Here is a 15,699-nt window from a genome sequence, read left to right on the forward strand (position 1 = left end):
TTTCTTAGCCACACACAGGTATAGGTGCTCAAGTAGCCAGCAGCCTTGCTTTCCCTTATTCTTTATGAATCTACCTGTTTGTACCACGATCTGTTCAAATAAACAGGTGAATGTGTACACCAAATACGTCTTCCAATTCACAAGTGGCAGTAGCTCAATTTGGGAGACATTTGGGGGGGGTGCTTGTTGTGATTCAATATGTATTTATTGTGCCTATGATTAAGAAGACATTTAGTGCTTTGATTTCTGTATTGAGAGATTCATAAAGAATGTGAAATCATCATTTTATTCACCCATAGCAAGGTTTAGGGGGAGCATGCTATTATATCAATCACTTTAAACCCCCCTAACTACAGTCTAGGGATTCTAGTTAATTCTTCATATTTTCTCATTACTTTTTAAATAATAACACTTATATTTAAATTGTGTCACTTCTTAGTCAATGCACTTTATTTTTGAAATAATAGCTTTCTTTAAAGTGCTTTAAGTAAACAATGCAAAAAAAGAAGAAGAATAAATCATTGGCATTCACTATAAAGGACGTCAGGGTTACAGAAGGCCAGGAAAGGAACGTTGCTGGGAAGTGCTGTAGCTGCCCAGAGTCTCCACATTCTTTTCATTTTGTTTGAGACCAACAAAAAAATTGTGGAGACTCAGTGCAACTATCTTTTTGAGAAACTGCTCCTATCATGTGGGGAGAACTAGGTCTTCTCTCTTATGTGCTCTAATAGAAATCTGAAATCACATCTGTTGTTAAACATGGCCTTGCAGGGCGTTGTATACACATGCCTCCTCCAGCTCAGCAGAGATGTTAGGTCCTCTGAAAGCAAGCACTACCCTCTCATTCCTCTGGTGTATCCAGAACACAAGATGTGCTTGTTGAGATGGCTGTTCTCATACTGTGCCATGCTTGAGAACCTCTTAGAAGGGTTTTCATTTGATTTTTACTGTACAGAGCAGTGATTTGATGATGATTTAAGAAGTGAGGATCTGCACTGAAGGGTGTGCAGCAATTTATAAACATTGTGGCTTCCAGTATGCCTAACCATTACACATGAGTTATTGAACTGCAACTAAAAAGATTGATAACCAAAATTAGCCTGTGTTAATGTGGGAAGAAGGAGAACATCCACAGCCCTAGGAGGTTTAACATTGGTGTAACAGTGAATATCTAGCAGAGGGTTGTGATGAGGCTAGTAGTTCTATGGCCAGTGACACGAACAGAAACAGAAATATCGAAGAAAGTGATGGTAGTTCTGTTGCTTTAAAGTCTGCTGTCTCATAGATGTCCCTATCTCAATGCTTCATACTCAATACCTCTAAACATTGAATTAATACTCTGCTCCTGTTCTCTGTGATTTCCCAACTTTCCAGGCCCATGCACAGATTCTGTGTCTACCAAGACTTCCAGGTTGGAAGATTGTGTCTTGAGCTGATGTTCTCAGCTTTCCCTACTTGTTCCCTACCATCCTCTGTCAGATCTGCCTCCAGATCAGTCTTCCAGTCACGTGTCCTGCATCCTCCTTCCTCTCACTTTATGTCGCATGTAACAGTCATCCAGCTCCCTATTTACACTGATACCCAACAATCCAGGCTTCGCATTCCCTGGAGACACTACCACCAACCACTTCCTGGTGGTTCTTTAAGTTCTCCAGTAAGTCCTTTCATGTAGAAGATCCATCGCTGTGCTGACATTAATGGAGCTCATCTGGAACCGCATAGAACATTCTCTCTCTTCCAGTTCACTTGACCTGAGAGGTTCACTAGTGTGCTTTCCAGAACTTGACTCTCAATGCCACTTCTGTAACTTGTAGTCTATTTACTCCATGTGATCTTTTCCATTTGAGGATTTTCTTGGTCTCCTCCTCAGGTAGAATGAAAAGCCAAACTCAGTCTAGAAAAGCATCCTTTAGCCCCTGCAGATCTGCCATTTCTTCTATGATTCTGTTGAACATTTACTTATGATCTTTCACTCTGTCTTCTACTAGATGACTTCTAGACACTTCAAGGGACATATCAAGACCAGTTCATTCTCATACCTCAAAGTATAGATAGCACAGCACAAATTATGCATCATGGCTCAAATACAAAGAGAAGTGTAGAAAAAAATAGTTCTAGGTGCCAATGCCTGTCCTTATATTCAAAAGGCAAACAATAGTGATTAACTTACATAATTGTATAAAGCAGCTCATGTGTGAGGACTCTCCAGTAACAATGAAATTGCAGGGATATTTAGGGGTATAAAAAGGGCATTATCATGTTCCCAAACTGTAAGTATAACCTCTTGTTGATGAAAAGTTGAACAGTTAGAAAGGGTACTTGGAATCTAGGTCTGTCCTGGAAGAACTCCTGCAGAAGTGTAAACTTGAAAGCAGGGCATCCCACCCTGGGATAGTGCACATAGAGCTTCTAAAGCAAGCTGCTGGAACTGGAAGGAATGAAGTCATTCTTAGCATATGCGTCTCACAGATAGCCAGTCATTTGATAGTGATAGAGCCTTCAGAGATTAAGATATCAAATCTAGCACTTTTTTTTGTTTTAGAAAAGTTATGAATTATGAGGTTAAGTACACAAAGCTAACTGAAGCTGTTGAGTCTATTGGTGCTACCACCTGATTTCAGATAACGTCATGTTCTACCACTGTGAATGTGCACCATAACAAAGTCAGTCTGAGTACAAGTCTCCTCTACATATTTGAAAAGCAGATTGCCAATGTTTAACTAGTGATTTCAAGAACTACATACATTTAGGGGCAATAATATAACCATTAGGATCCTCCTTTAAACTCATAGTGTCTGGCACAATTTAGGCAAGCAATAAACATTTACTGGTTCTAGAAAGGAGATCTCAGAAGCCTGGAGCTCCAGTGGGACTTTCCACATAACCCAAAACTGGAATGAAAACATAAGCTTCTTGGATATGAAGCCAGGCTTGGGCTTCCCAAGACCCAGACCTCTGAGAGAAAGACAGACAGACAGACAGACAGACAGACAGACAGTATTGAGAAGCCTTTGGAAGCCCCTTCAAGTTCCTTCCACCTCTAAACTCCACCACCTTATTCAGGCTTAGAGTCCCTGTTCTTCTCATTCGGTCTGCACACAGGATCTTTTTCAAAGTAGCGAGTAGTGCCTTCTCCTGCCACCGTGGTACAGGTGAAACTTGCTCAGAAAGGCCAAGTCAATACCCTGCCCATATTTTGTTTTGGTGACTACACTGCCCCCATCAAAGGCAACCCAGGAGACCCCAGCATCCATGAACAGGAAAGTAGGCCACTAAACAAGCAAATTTCAGACAGGGACTGATCCTCAAATGCCTGTTTTCTGGTCCTTAGTCTTCTAGCATTACAACTGAGTCATTTACACACCTAACCTAGCCTGGCCCTCCTACAGTAAGGTATTGGAGTTTGGAGGTGGAAGAAACTTGAATCAATCTTGGCATCACTTCTTACTAGCTATGGGGGAAAATTGCTACACTTCTGTATGCATAGGTTCTCTCACACAGATGATGAAAGCCACCTCTCACTACATGCAACATGAGGCTTGACAATGCACTTAAAGCAGTGTCTGATAGTTTTCTGCTCGGATGACAAGTACAGATGGTACCATAGATTGGAAGGAAGGATAAACCATACCTCACTTAAGGGAGCCAGACTGGAACAAAACTGACCAATTAAACAAACAAATCCTTTATCAGCATGTTGCAGAAAGGGTGTCTCCAGGTTTCAATAATCTGTCCTTTAGAACTTAGCCTTTTTGTATTACTTTAACAGAAAATCTGTTTGCTGCTTTTACTGCTATCCCCAGAAGCCTTTGGTTTTAAGTGAATACCATACAAGCAGACAAATGAAATGCCATTTTTATTTAACCTGAAACAAATCTCCAACCACTAGCAGTGTTCAAAACAGTGACACCTAACACCGAAGCACAGTGTTCTACAGGGGCTCTAATGGGAAACTGAAAACTAGGTGAGGGAGGCCCATAGGCAGGCATAGATTCCTCACAACTGACTGATGGGGACTGGAGCCCTTCAGCTAAGGAAGGTAGGAGAAAAACCTCACACTGTATCCCATCTGTGAAAAAAGCCCTCATTTACTGACTTTACCCCTGCTTTTCCCTGTACTGCAAGATTTCCCAGACCCCTGCTTGTCGGAATCGTTGTGGTAATCTCCCTGTAGATGTTATCAATTTTTCATTTATGCCACTGAGTCTCAAATCAAATGCTACAAGAGTTTTACAAATTCTAACTCTCGAGATAGACCCATGAACTCTGAATGTATGGAGTGGTGGCTAAACACTGGGGGAGGGGTGTAGTTTGTTTTGCTTGTTGATTTTTAAACCCAAATGATATCATTGTGTAGATAAGTTTTGGGAACTGAGCCTTACACCCCCTCCAACAAGAGTGCACTGAGCACCAACCCCCAAGTCCAACTTGGATGCCGATGACATCAATAGCAAGTGCAGACCTGACTCCTGGAACCCGAGCGGCTGGATTTTGAAATTGTGCAATGAAACCTTCTGAGGCATGTTTCTCGTGTCAAGTGGGTTTATGGTCGGGTAGTCATGAAGCCAGACTTGTTCATGTTCCGTCTGGACAGTTGGCACATGTGATCCATGGACATCAATCTGTTTCTTTTTAATAGGGGTTATATTTTAGTTGGCCCAATATCAATCACTTCAAAAAGGAGAGAGAAAAAGGGAAGAAAAAAATAATAAAAGAAATCCAAGAGGGAATGTCTCAGATATCAACTAAAAAAGTTTGCTACCGGCCTCATTTTGAAACACCAAGGGTGAACTACACAAGGACCCAGCTGTCACAAGGAGGTCAGCCATACCATTGCAAAGCCAAGAGATGCTGCAGAAGCCCAAACTTCTGGGCAAGGGCAAATTCGGGGATTCCAGGGAAGCAGCCACCCCACAAGACTAGCTCCAATGTGGCAGGGAGCCTTGGTTTCCAACCAGTGCACCTAGCCTGGCAGGTCCCTGGCATGCTCTATGCCCAAGAGGTGGAATCGATCCACCTCCGGCCACCACCCCCCACACACCCTCCTGGGGGGGGGGGCGGTAGAGAAGAAGCAAATCACCACCAACACCGTCTTTTCCCAGAGGCCCTAGGTGGTTAGTGACAGAGATATCTCCCACACTTCCAGGTCATTGCTGCCACTATACACCTGCGAAAGGGCCCGCAGAAATCTGCAAGCCAAACTGGGAATCAGGCCACCAGGTCCTGAGAGAGCCCTGGCGGAGAAGAGCGGTGTTTAGAGAGCGCTCAGGAAACCGCGCGTCTCTGAGGTCCCGACTTTGACCAGAGGCGCGTTGGTTCTTACTCCAGTCCTTCAACTCGCGGACTGTGCGGGTGGGACCTGCCCGTCCCTTTTGCGGATCCCGGGCCCCTCGGCTTCCCCCTGACAGTACTGGGCGCACGTGCGCCAGTGCCCGGCGTCCCGCGCTGTCCCGCACCACGTTTCCGCTCTGAACGCCTACTGAGCGCAGAAAAGTGAGGCAACTAAGTTGGCAGCAATCTAGAGCCCCGGAGCGCACAGCCGCGGCTCCCACGCTGCTCTGGCAGCCCCTCTGCCCCAAGCCCGTCTCCCTTCCTTCGGCCGCTCCAGTCTCGCCCATTCCAGACACGAAACATCCAGTTCCTCCTACGGTCCCAGCCGCCTTTGGAAGCCAGAAGAGGAGGGGCAGGCGGCTGGGGACGCGGAGTCCGGAGCGGAGGTTGGGGCTGGGTGAGCCGGCTCTCAGGGGGCGCGGGACAGTGGGACACGCCCTTACCTTTCTTTTCCTCCAGCGCCCCACCTGCGGCGCAGAGCGCTGCCAGCAGCACCAGCAGCATAGTTCTCGCGGTCCCTGAGGGTCGTATCTCTAACCGGGAGAGGTTGGCTCTGGCTCTCTGGGATTAATCCGAGACCGACAGAGTCCTACGATCCGTGCCCGGTGACTGCGTCCGCAACGACGCCACCCGGACTCAGGCGCGCGTCCAGGTGACCCGTCCTCTGTCTGGGAGGCGATAGCCTCTGCGACTCGCTCCAGACGCCCAAGCCCAGGAGGAGCGCACAGTGCAGGAAGAAGAGGGAGGCTGCTGCGCGTTGCGCTGGGGCTGCCCAGACGTCTAGCTCGCCCCGGTCGGGACGTGGGGGAGGCTGGGCGGGAGGAGGAGGGACTAAGTGGAGGAGGAGGGATCCAAAGGAGCGAGGAGGAGGAGAATGTCAGGAGAGAGGAAGCGCTCGCCGTGAGGATCGAAGCAGGCAGTGACCGGAAGGTGGTGGAGGATTGCCTTGCCACCACTAGACATGGCTCTGGGGGCGAGTCCTGGCTGCGTGCAGCGGGGCAGTGGGTGGCCTTTGGGGTTAATTTCGGAGTGGGGACTCCATTGCGCTGCATTTCAGGACCTAGAAGGTCCAGCCAAATCTATGTCACAGTCCCCTCCTTCCCTCTGTGTCTCCCCCCTTCTTCCTTCCTTTTTTTCTTCCAATTAGCCGAGCAACTCTGGTCCACCTCGGTTACAAACTGTCCAACCGTAGAGCACGGGTTGGAAAATGACATAGATGGGATGCTGTTCCCTTACTCTCTGTAACTTCTCCTGGCCAGCGAAATCTCAGCAGAGTCAGGCTGACTTGGCAGCAGAGTTCTCAATCACACGGGCAGGGCAGAGGTGGGGTGCGGCATGTCTGAAGTGGCACTCAGAAGTCCGGAGGGTCCTTCAGATCCCATCAAGAACCCTCCAAGTCTGCTGAAAGAAGGGCAGCCAACTCTTGGCACAGAGAAGGGCCTCAGTTTGTGTGCTGGGTGAACGCGTGCATGCTAAGGAGCAGAACCATGTCAGTTTCTACACCTGGAACCAGTCGGGAGTGCTTCAAAAGCAAGGCAATGTACACGGGAGGCGAATTCCTTAGCAAAAGCAAAGACTTGACACAAACAACAGTGGACATATCTTTAGAGTAGTTAGCAGCCTCCACAAACCCAAACTAGCCCTGCTGCACACCAAGAGGCAAATTGCCAGGTAAGTTCACCTACAATTTGGCCAGTAGAAATGTGTCTCCCTTCAGGACCGGCAGAGACCAACTAGTGCCCCTGCTTCTAAGTTATCAGAGAAACGTATCCTGCTTCCACTCAACCCAGAATCTCCGAATTCTTCACAAAATCACTTGGTCCCCTAATTTAGGCCTCTTTGCGGTGGGTCTTCTGACTAGCGGGAGTCATGGGTAACTAGGGATGGTCAGTTCAGCCTTTCCTTTTCATGCAGCCAGAAAGGAGGCACTCCGGATTTTCTTTCGGACCCAGCAAAGACAGGGCTGCTGCCCAAGTTTTGCAGGTGGCATCCTGAATGGGAACATTTCACCCAGCCTGTGCAGGGACCCTTGTCACACCCTGAAACCTTCATTGTGAAGTAGAGCAGGGCTTCTTAAACTTTTCCCACCGGCAACCACTTTTCATAGAAGTTTTTATGTGTTCTTGGGTAGGGATTTTATACGATATAGGTGTGCTAATCAGACAGCTGCTAATGATAGATCATAACACAGTGTTAAGATAATTTTTGGCATACGAATGACTTTACCATTTATTAAAGACTAAGGCAAATTTGCATACCAGTGAGGTTGATTTGTTTATTGTTACATAAACATTAGATTTTGACCGAATACTTGAAGTCATAGAATGTAGAGCATCTGTAACATTGTTCAGAGTTAATTAATATTTTGGTTTATGGTTCTCAATGCATAAAATAGAAAAAAATATATTTAGGGCTATTTTGGACACTTCGTCCTAATCCCATGCTAAGATTCTGTTATCCTTTTTTTTTTTAAAGAGAGTTAAGACATTGATTTTAAATATTAAACATTCAAACACAGTACAATCCAATCACTCCCATTTGAAGCTCATATGCTAAGGAATGATGGTAGGAGAATATTAAAATAGGTTTTGTTTTCTGAATCGTGACATTATTGCTCTACAAGAACAGACAATTGTATGTGAAGTAAAACTGTTGCAGTCCATACCATCTGGTAGTCTTGCATCTGAACTGAGTTTTCGATGCAGCACTTCTTGGTGCCCTATGGTGTAACAGCATGTACAGGGTGAATAATGTGTGTGTAGAAGCAAGGTCACTGTGCAGGGCAGGGCAGCACCATGGCGCACTGCCAGAAACACCTTAGCGTGATCGGAATTTTTGAAATAAACTTTGGTTATTGCACATTCAGAAAACTTTTACTGTTGCCGAAAAATTTTGTACCCCTTTCCCAGAGACACACACTGGGGAGGGGAACTCATGTGTCAATTTTCTGCTACGTGTTCCAAATAAGAACTTAGATCAATTTTTAGAGTAATACAATAACAAGGGGGGAAAAGCAAACAAGAAACATAACAGTAGAACACAAAATGAAGATGAAAATGAGTTTTAAAAATCTGCAGACAGTGAAGGTTCCCAGGTTCACTTTTCCAGGGCTGAAACTCTGGCTTAAAGCTATATTTTCTATGAAGAAACATAATGAGTGGCACAAATCATAATGCACACATAGTCAAATAGAAATGATAACAATAGCTACAATGATTTTTAAGAATATGTAGAAATTTCTCCTATCAACCCCTAAAAGAGGATTGTCTACCAAGACTTCAGGATTCTCTTCATGGTAAGAAGCAGCAACATTCATAAGCTGCTGGTTAGAATATCCCTTGGTGTGACCTGCTGATTGTTAGAACATGTATCAATATGATCCCATGATAGAACAACCCTTGGTGTGACCTGACTGCAATCCGGCTCCTAGAAACAAAGCTTCCTCAAAAGCATCAAGGAAGTAGTGACACTTTGAAGTTACAGAGCACAAAACTATGACAGCTTCTATGAATAGAATCTTACATGGAATCTTCTGGATCTTCACCCTAGGACACCTGCATGCACTATGTAATCTTCTGGGATTGAACTGTGAAGAGCAATGCCATGATGCATTTGAACTCATTGGCAAGTCCTAGAGTTACTGCTGCTTATAAATAAAGGTGGTCTTGGTAGGCTGGCAGAAATGACTTCTTCTGGAAAGAACAGAGGAGCCTTGCATAACCAGAACTTTGCACACAGACTCTGTGGAGAGGAATCAAAGTGAAGTACTTGGTACTTCATACACTTGGTACAGGGGACCCAGGTGAAGTACTCTATGTTGATACATCATCCTCAAGTGGCCGCAGCATTCTGGACTCTGCTGAACTCTGGTGAGATGTCAGTTTATCTGATGACTTGTGAGCCAACTTACATTTTGTTTCTATCTTATTATGGAAAGATGACACTGTAGTTTAGAGAGGATAAAGAACTCTCTAAGTCCTTGCTAATATATGATACAAGCTGAATTTTGGCATCAGGGCTACAGATTCTATTCTGTCATATAGTCAAAATTTGTTAGGTCAGATGCAACCAAAATCTCAGCTTGGGCAAGAAAAGAAAAAAGAATAAAGTCCAGACTTGACATAGTAGTACACACTTGCTAGGGTCACTTTTCACAACAAATCCCTGCAGTGTGCCCATATTAACACAAGTTGCTTACTCTCTGCCAGATACATTATCAAGCAATTTTTCTGATGAATGGCTACATCAGAGGCTTTTGAATGTGGTCTGTTGAGTAACAGTTTACTCTTCCCTAAGAGTAACATGATATTGAGGCTCCTGAATTCTCAGATTCCACAGGAAGAAAGACAAGTTGTATCTTTTAAGTTTAAAAGAAAAGTAAACCTGAGGGAGGAAAACAAAGGAAAGGAGCTGATTTCAAAGTTTACAGATATCTTAAAAAACATCCTCTGGACCTACCTAAGAATGGAATGAGCTGACCTCAGAGTAGAATGGATTTCTCTAGAGGGTTTTTCCCTCACAGGAGCAGTAAATGCTAAGGGAGATTATGAGTCAAATTCCAAAAATATGAAAAAATGTATTCTTCGAAAGCTTTCATTTAAAAGTATATGTGTATAATAGTTCTTATGGATGTATTTTAAGGATACTCAAGAATCTGGTGACAATTTGCATCAAGAGAGCTATTGGGTGTTGAGGGCTAGAGGGAGAGTTATTTTTTCATTGTTTGTCCCTTTACATACTTAGAATTTTGTCCTGTGAATATAAGGGCCATTACCCTCCGATGATCCCTGCTGACATTTACTGGCCATAGGATAGTAGGCGCTGCTGCTGTTCTGGGCCTTGCATTCATTAATGTTGGGTCACCTGATTCTGAGTGATTATTCCATGAGGGAAACTGCTGACACAAAACTGTTTTGTTGCTGTGATCTGGCAGTGAAGAGTTTCATGAAGCTTAACAATGCAAGCTGCTGAACAAAGTGAAGAGTCGACGTGTCTTGGATCCATCCACCAGAGACATGGATTAGAAAGGCACATCTTTCTGAGCAAATCTGGCACTGGGAGGTGGGCACAGGGAAGTGCAGATCACAGGGGAACCAATGCCTATCTAGGAAGCCCTGAATGGAATTGACACATGCTTGTCTTAGTAAGAAGATTCCAGTGAGTTACAAACTCCACAGGGACTCACTTTTGGGAAGATACCAGGGATGATACATTAAAGTGAGTGTTACATCTAGGAGACTGACCAGATCCTCACAGAGAAATCCTGGAGATAATTATATAGTTGTTCTGCCTGTGGAAGGTTATCAGAGGCACAACCTATGAAAGCTTTGAAAAGAGTTTAACATAGTTGGAATAAAGGAATAAACAACTCCAAGTTCTTCTAGGTATCTTGGGTGAGGATGTTCACAGTCCAGAGACACCAGCTTACTAAGGAACTGAGACCTATGGTAAGATGTAAAGGACTGTGGGATCCTTCACATCTCTCTGAACTGTCCTGGTACCTACTAAAAGCCTCTTTCTCATAGTTCCTCCTATCAGGGTACATCATGTCTACCCTGCAACAAAAGCTTACAATGCGTCTATGTTAGCCAGCGTTCTATTGCTGGGAAGCACCATGACAAGGCACACTTAAAAAGAAAGCATTTAACTGGGGGCTTGCTTACAGTTTCCGGGGCTTAGTCTATCATCATCATGGCAAGAGCATGGCACTGTGTATGCAGTCACAGTCCTAGAACAGTAGTTGAGAGCTACATCCTAATCTACAGGGCTGCTGAGGGAGATAGACTCTGGGCTTGGCATGAGCTTCTGAAACTTCAAAGCCCACTCTCATTGACATAGTTCATTCAACAAGGCCACACCTCCTGATCCTTTCAAATAGTGTCACTCCCAGGTAAACAAGTATTCAAGTCTGTTACCCTGTGAGGGTCATTCTCATTTGAACCACCCCAGCATCCTAAAAGTCAAGACATAATTTGAAGAGATTGGACAAAAAACTGAAGCTCGAATTGGGACTAGCATGAGAAAGCCAGGTGTAATGCTGCCTGCTTATAGTCTCAGGGACATGGGAGGCTAAGAAAGGAAAGCCTGAACATAGAAGTTCAGTGACAGCCTGGGCAACTAAGGCTTTAACAGCCTTTAGAAAGAACATAGCAAGAAGGTTGCAGCAGTCAGACCAGAGTTTTAAAAATAAACAAATAAAAAAAAAACATAACCATGATAAATGAGCTACAGCTTTAGTTTTAATGAGAAATGTGGACGATACATAAGAGTAAATGAGCAATGTAAACGGAGGACAGAACATGAATGGTTCAAAGAGAAATGCTCGAGGTTAAAGAAAAAACCTTGTAGGTGAACTGAGATATGTCTTCAGTGACCTTTGTGGACTGGCAATGTCTGAAGAAGGGATCTATCAATTTGAGGATAAGTCAATAGATTGTGTTAAAAAATGAAAAAGCAAAATAAGAAGCCTGGAGAGTTGGGGGAAAAGACAGAGAAACATATTGAAGAACTCTGTTAGATCTCCATAAGCTAACACACAGACACTAGAAATATGGTGCATAAGCACAGTGGAACTTTAGTGTCATAAAAAAAAAAGAAATTGAAGTTTATTATAAGAAAGCGGGTTCAACCTGGAAGATGTATTAAGTGAGGTATCTCAGGCTTAAGAAGACAAAACCATGTGTTCTTTCCCAAGTATGGATTCTGTCTGTGATAGTTGGTGCTATCAACTTGGCATTATCTAAAATCACCTTGGAGACAAGTATCTGAACACACAAGTGAGGTATTATCCAGGTTTGGCTAGCCTCTGGGAGTTCATCTTGACTAGCTTAAAAGTAATTGGAAGATCTATTCGTTGAGGGCAGACCCATTCCCAGGGCTGGGGTCCTGAAGTGCAAAAAAAGGAGAAAATGGGTTGTAATTCTAACATTCACCACTGCTTCCTGACTGTAGCTGCTTTAAGCTTTTGTCTCCTTGACTTCCCTGACATGATGGAAGGTGCATTGAAGGTATCAAAGTGTGGATCAAAACAAACCCTTTCCCCTTAGTTACTCTTTGTCAATGTATTTTATCCGAGCAGCAGAAACGTAACTCTGACACAAAGTTCTAATTGATGCATGTGTGTGTTTAAGAGAGAATGAGTGTGAGTAAGGGATAGAAAACTGGAACCATTCTATTGTCTTTTGTGGGAGGGCAATAGAAAATGTGATATGAAAGTGATGGGAGAAGACTGGAGGCAGAGAGGCAGAAAAATAGGGAGGAGTGGGGAGGCTAAAAAGGAAAGCAATATGGCCATAGCAACAGATGCAGACAAAGCACTGACAACCCCCCCATCCACTTATGATGAAAACTCTCAGCAAACCAAAAGTAGAAAAAGAAGGGTTCCCTCAGTTTGATAAAGACCATCTACAAATTTGTCCCATGATTAACATCCTGCTTAGGATAAGAAATTCAAAATATGCCTGCTAAAGTCAGACAGAACGCAAACATATTTCATTACTGCTTTCAATATCTTATTACAGGTCAATTAATTCAATGGCTCAGTGATAAATACAGTATACATTGATGTGAAGGAAGATAGAAAAGGAAGTTCCATTTGTATAAAATAATTATATTTTGGAGGTGATTTCTGGAAGCTAGTCTCAAATGGCATTTCAGATGGTGAAAGAGCTGCAAAGGTAAGAATCCTACAGAATAAAATAAATCTGAAAAAATCAAATCAAATTAGGAAAAATATATATCTGCAATTGATCCAAAAATTAGAGTTATTTTTCCCAAATGCTCAGATGAAAAGATCCACAGAAATTCTTACAGTTTCTCCTATACTGCTTGTGGAAACAACAACAAAACAAACCCCAAGCCCACAATACCCTTGGTTGGTAAAGTGTCCTGAGTTTCCATCTAGAAGAATGAGCATAAGAGCTTTTTGCTATGAGATCTTTGTTACATGAGGCAACAAATGAGAGTTTGAATTATTAAAGTAATGAAATTATGTAGCATAAAACACTTGAAGGCATCTCTTTGGCTGCATTATAATAAGCACACAGTATGGTTTGTAGCTACACTTCAAGGCCTCAGTAAAACAGCCTTTGGGCCAAGAAGAGGCTTCCAGAAAGCAAAGTAAGTGACAGTGGGCTTCAAGAAGACAGGAAGGGCACATGACTTCTGTTTAATTAATAAAGTAAAATATGGAAGCATTTGACAATGCTAGCTATTTTAGTACAATTCAAAGTTGTAATAAGCAGTGTTCTAGATTCACTCAGTTTGAAGTGGGTGGTGATGGTCGTATTCCAAACTCTGACCTCACGGAACTACCTATACTTGTTTTCTTGTTTATTACATTCATTGACTCCCCTCCCCACTGCGTGTTGTGTATATAACATATACACAGGCATGTATACCTCAGTGTATGTGTAGCAGTCAGAGGACAGCTTGTAGGAGTTGGTCTTCTCCTTCCACCATGTGGGCACACCATAAAGTCAGTCATCAGACTGGACGGTAACTCCTCTAAACAATTTGGTATACACAGCTAGAATAAGAGAACCTTACAGTGGAGTCTAGTTCATTAGGTCTCTCCCTCTATTAGTCTTCATGGTCACATCAACATTGGAAATAAAATAAATCATCACTGTACTTCTTAAAAGGACTTTGGGGCTCCCAGTGGCAAGATTTAGTGGCAATGACTTTTCCCTGAGATTTCTAATTATGCACGTTGAAGATCATACTGTTCTTCCAAAAGAACTGCTCTTGGGCTAGGGAGATGGCTCGTTGATTAAAGCATTTGCTTTTTAATCATGAGGATGGAATTTGGATTTCTAGCAGCACCCATTATAAAACAAACCAAAACTGAACAAATACCAGGGTACAGAGGTGTGTGGTTTTTACCCCAAAGCTTAGGGATGGGTAAGAATGGTGGATCTCTGGAACTTCTTGACAAGCCAGACTAACCAGAATAGCCAGTCTCAGGTTCAGTGACAGGGGCCAACAGCTCAAAAAATAAAGTAGAGATCAATAAAGGGAAGAGACAGCAGAGCTGACCTCTGGCCTCGGCACACACAGCTGTACACATATGTACAGCCTCTCACCAGCCACCCCCTCCACGGAACTGCTATTCGTTGCAGCAGCTGCAAAGGGAAAACAAGGTCAACAACAGTCCAAATGGGGGCTGGCATCCACGATCCCTGTTCATGCCTTCTGCAGATGGACATGCTAATAGGGATCTTGCTGTTAGCGCTAGAAACGTGCACATTTGGTGCAGACTAGAGGGCCATGCACAGCCAGTGCCTTGGAACAACACCTCCCCAGTTGCTGTTCTTTTTTTTTTTTTTTTTAAAGAGAGATGGCTTTGAATCCTGCTTCCCTTCCTGTAGAGTGACTACAGGAGCCACCTCAGATTCTGCTTTCAGAATCCAGCTGACTCTGGGGCTTCACAGCAGATGTGTAGGTGAATATCGACCCATGAGGCAGTGGCAGAGTTAGAGGACAGAAAAGATTGCTTACAGCTATGCAAAGACGGGAGGCAGATATCCAGGAACACCCTAAGGGCCCCCTACCCACTAGCATTTGGCCCAGATAAATGTGAGTTTTCATTTGAGAGAGCTTTACCTGAGACTCTTGGCAAGAAATCTGGTTCAGTTTTTTAAGCCTCTGTGCCTTGGGATGTGGGGCTTAATGAACCAGCTCTTTCTGATCTGGTCAAGCTGACTTTGTGACCCTTTGTGGGTTGATAGTGAGATTTGTTTTGTATGCACTGTTTTAATGGCTCCTTGCATCCAACCTCTTTTTTAAAGAAACATTGTGGTTTTTTTTACATCTACTTTTGAATGGAGGGTACAAATCAGAGCTGGTGAGAGAGGGTTGAGTTTTCTCCAATTTTTAGGGGGATGGTAGAGATGATATTGAAGGGTTCCTCCTTCACTTTCTGAGATTTGAGGATGTTTGTGAAAGTCATTTTTCAAAACAGTCCTTAGGTATTCTACTATCTTTTGCCTAGCACATGATACACAGGAGAGAGGTCAGAAAGGTCTCTAGGGAGATCAACTAAGTTTCCCCTTCAGCTGTATCAGTTTCCTCTTCACAAAGAGTCTTTTGCTCTCATTTGCAGATGAGCAAAATGCAGGTGACCAGCTCTCAGGACAGCCTTCTATCCAGGAAGGAGCCCGGGAGGCTTGCCTAGGTCTCATCTAGTCCTGAGGCAATGTGTCTTGGCTATTGTGGCTGTCATACAGGCTCCTGAGGATGTGACTCTTACATGGGAGTCACACAAATAGAAGTCACTCTCAGAGTGGTGTGAAGGGGAAGGCCTGGGTTTTTAGCCATGGTCTTAGGAAGCCTCCCCAGAAGTGCCACATGGTAACCTGGCTGCTTCAG

General features: G+C 43.8%; 1 protein-coding gene across 1 annotated transcript in view; it reads right to left on the reverse strand.

Annotated features, from left to right (window-relative positions):
• The window catches only part of Egfr (epidermal growth factor receptor), a 160,957-nt gene extending 154,878 nt beyond the window's left edge, over window positions 1-6,079 (reverse strand). Inside the window, exon 1 of the mRNA XM_028778862.1 lies at window positions 5,775-6,079. Coding sequence (XP_028634695.1) covers window positions 5,775-5,835 — 61 coding nt within the window. The 5' untranslated portion in view covers window positions 5,836-6,079. The remainder of the gene's footprint in view (window positions 1-5,774) is intronic.
• Window positions 6,080-15,699: the final 9,620 nt, after the last annotated feature.

The sequence above is a fragment of the Grammomys surdaster genome, unplaced genomic scaffold (genome assembly GCF_004785775.1).
Source record: "Grammomys surdaster isolate TR1022 unplaced genomic scaffold, NIH_TR_1.0 67, whole genome shotgun sequence".
Lineage (NCBI taxonomy): Eukaryota > Metazoa > Chordata > Mammalia > Rodentia > Muridae > Grammomys > Grammomys surdaster.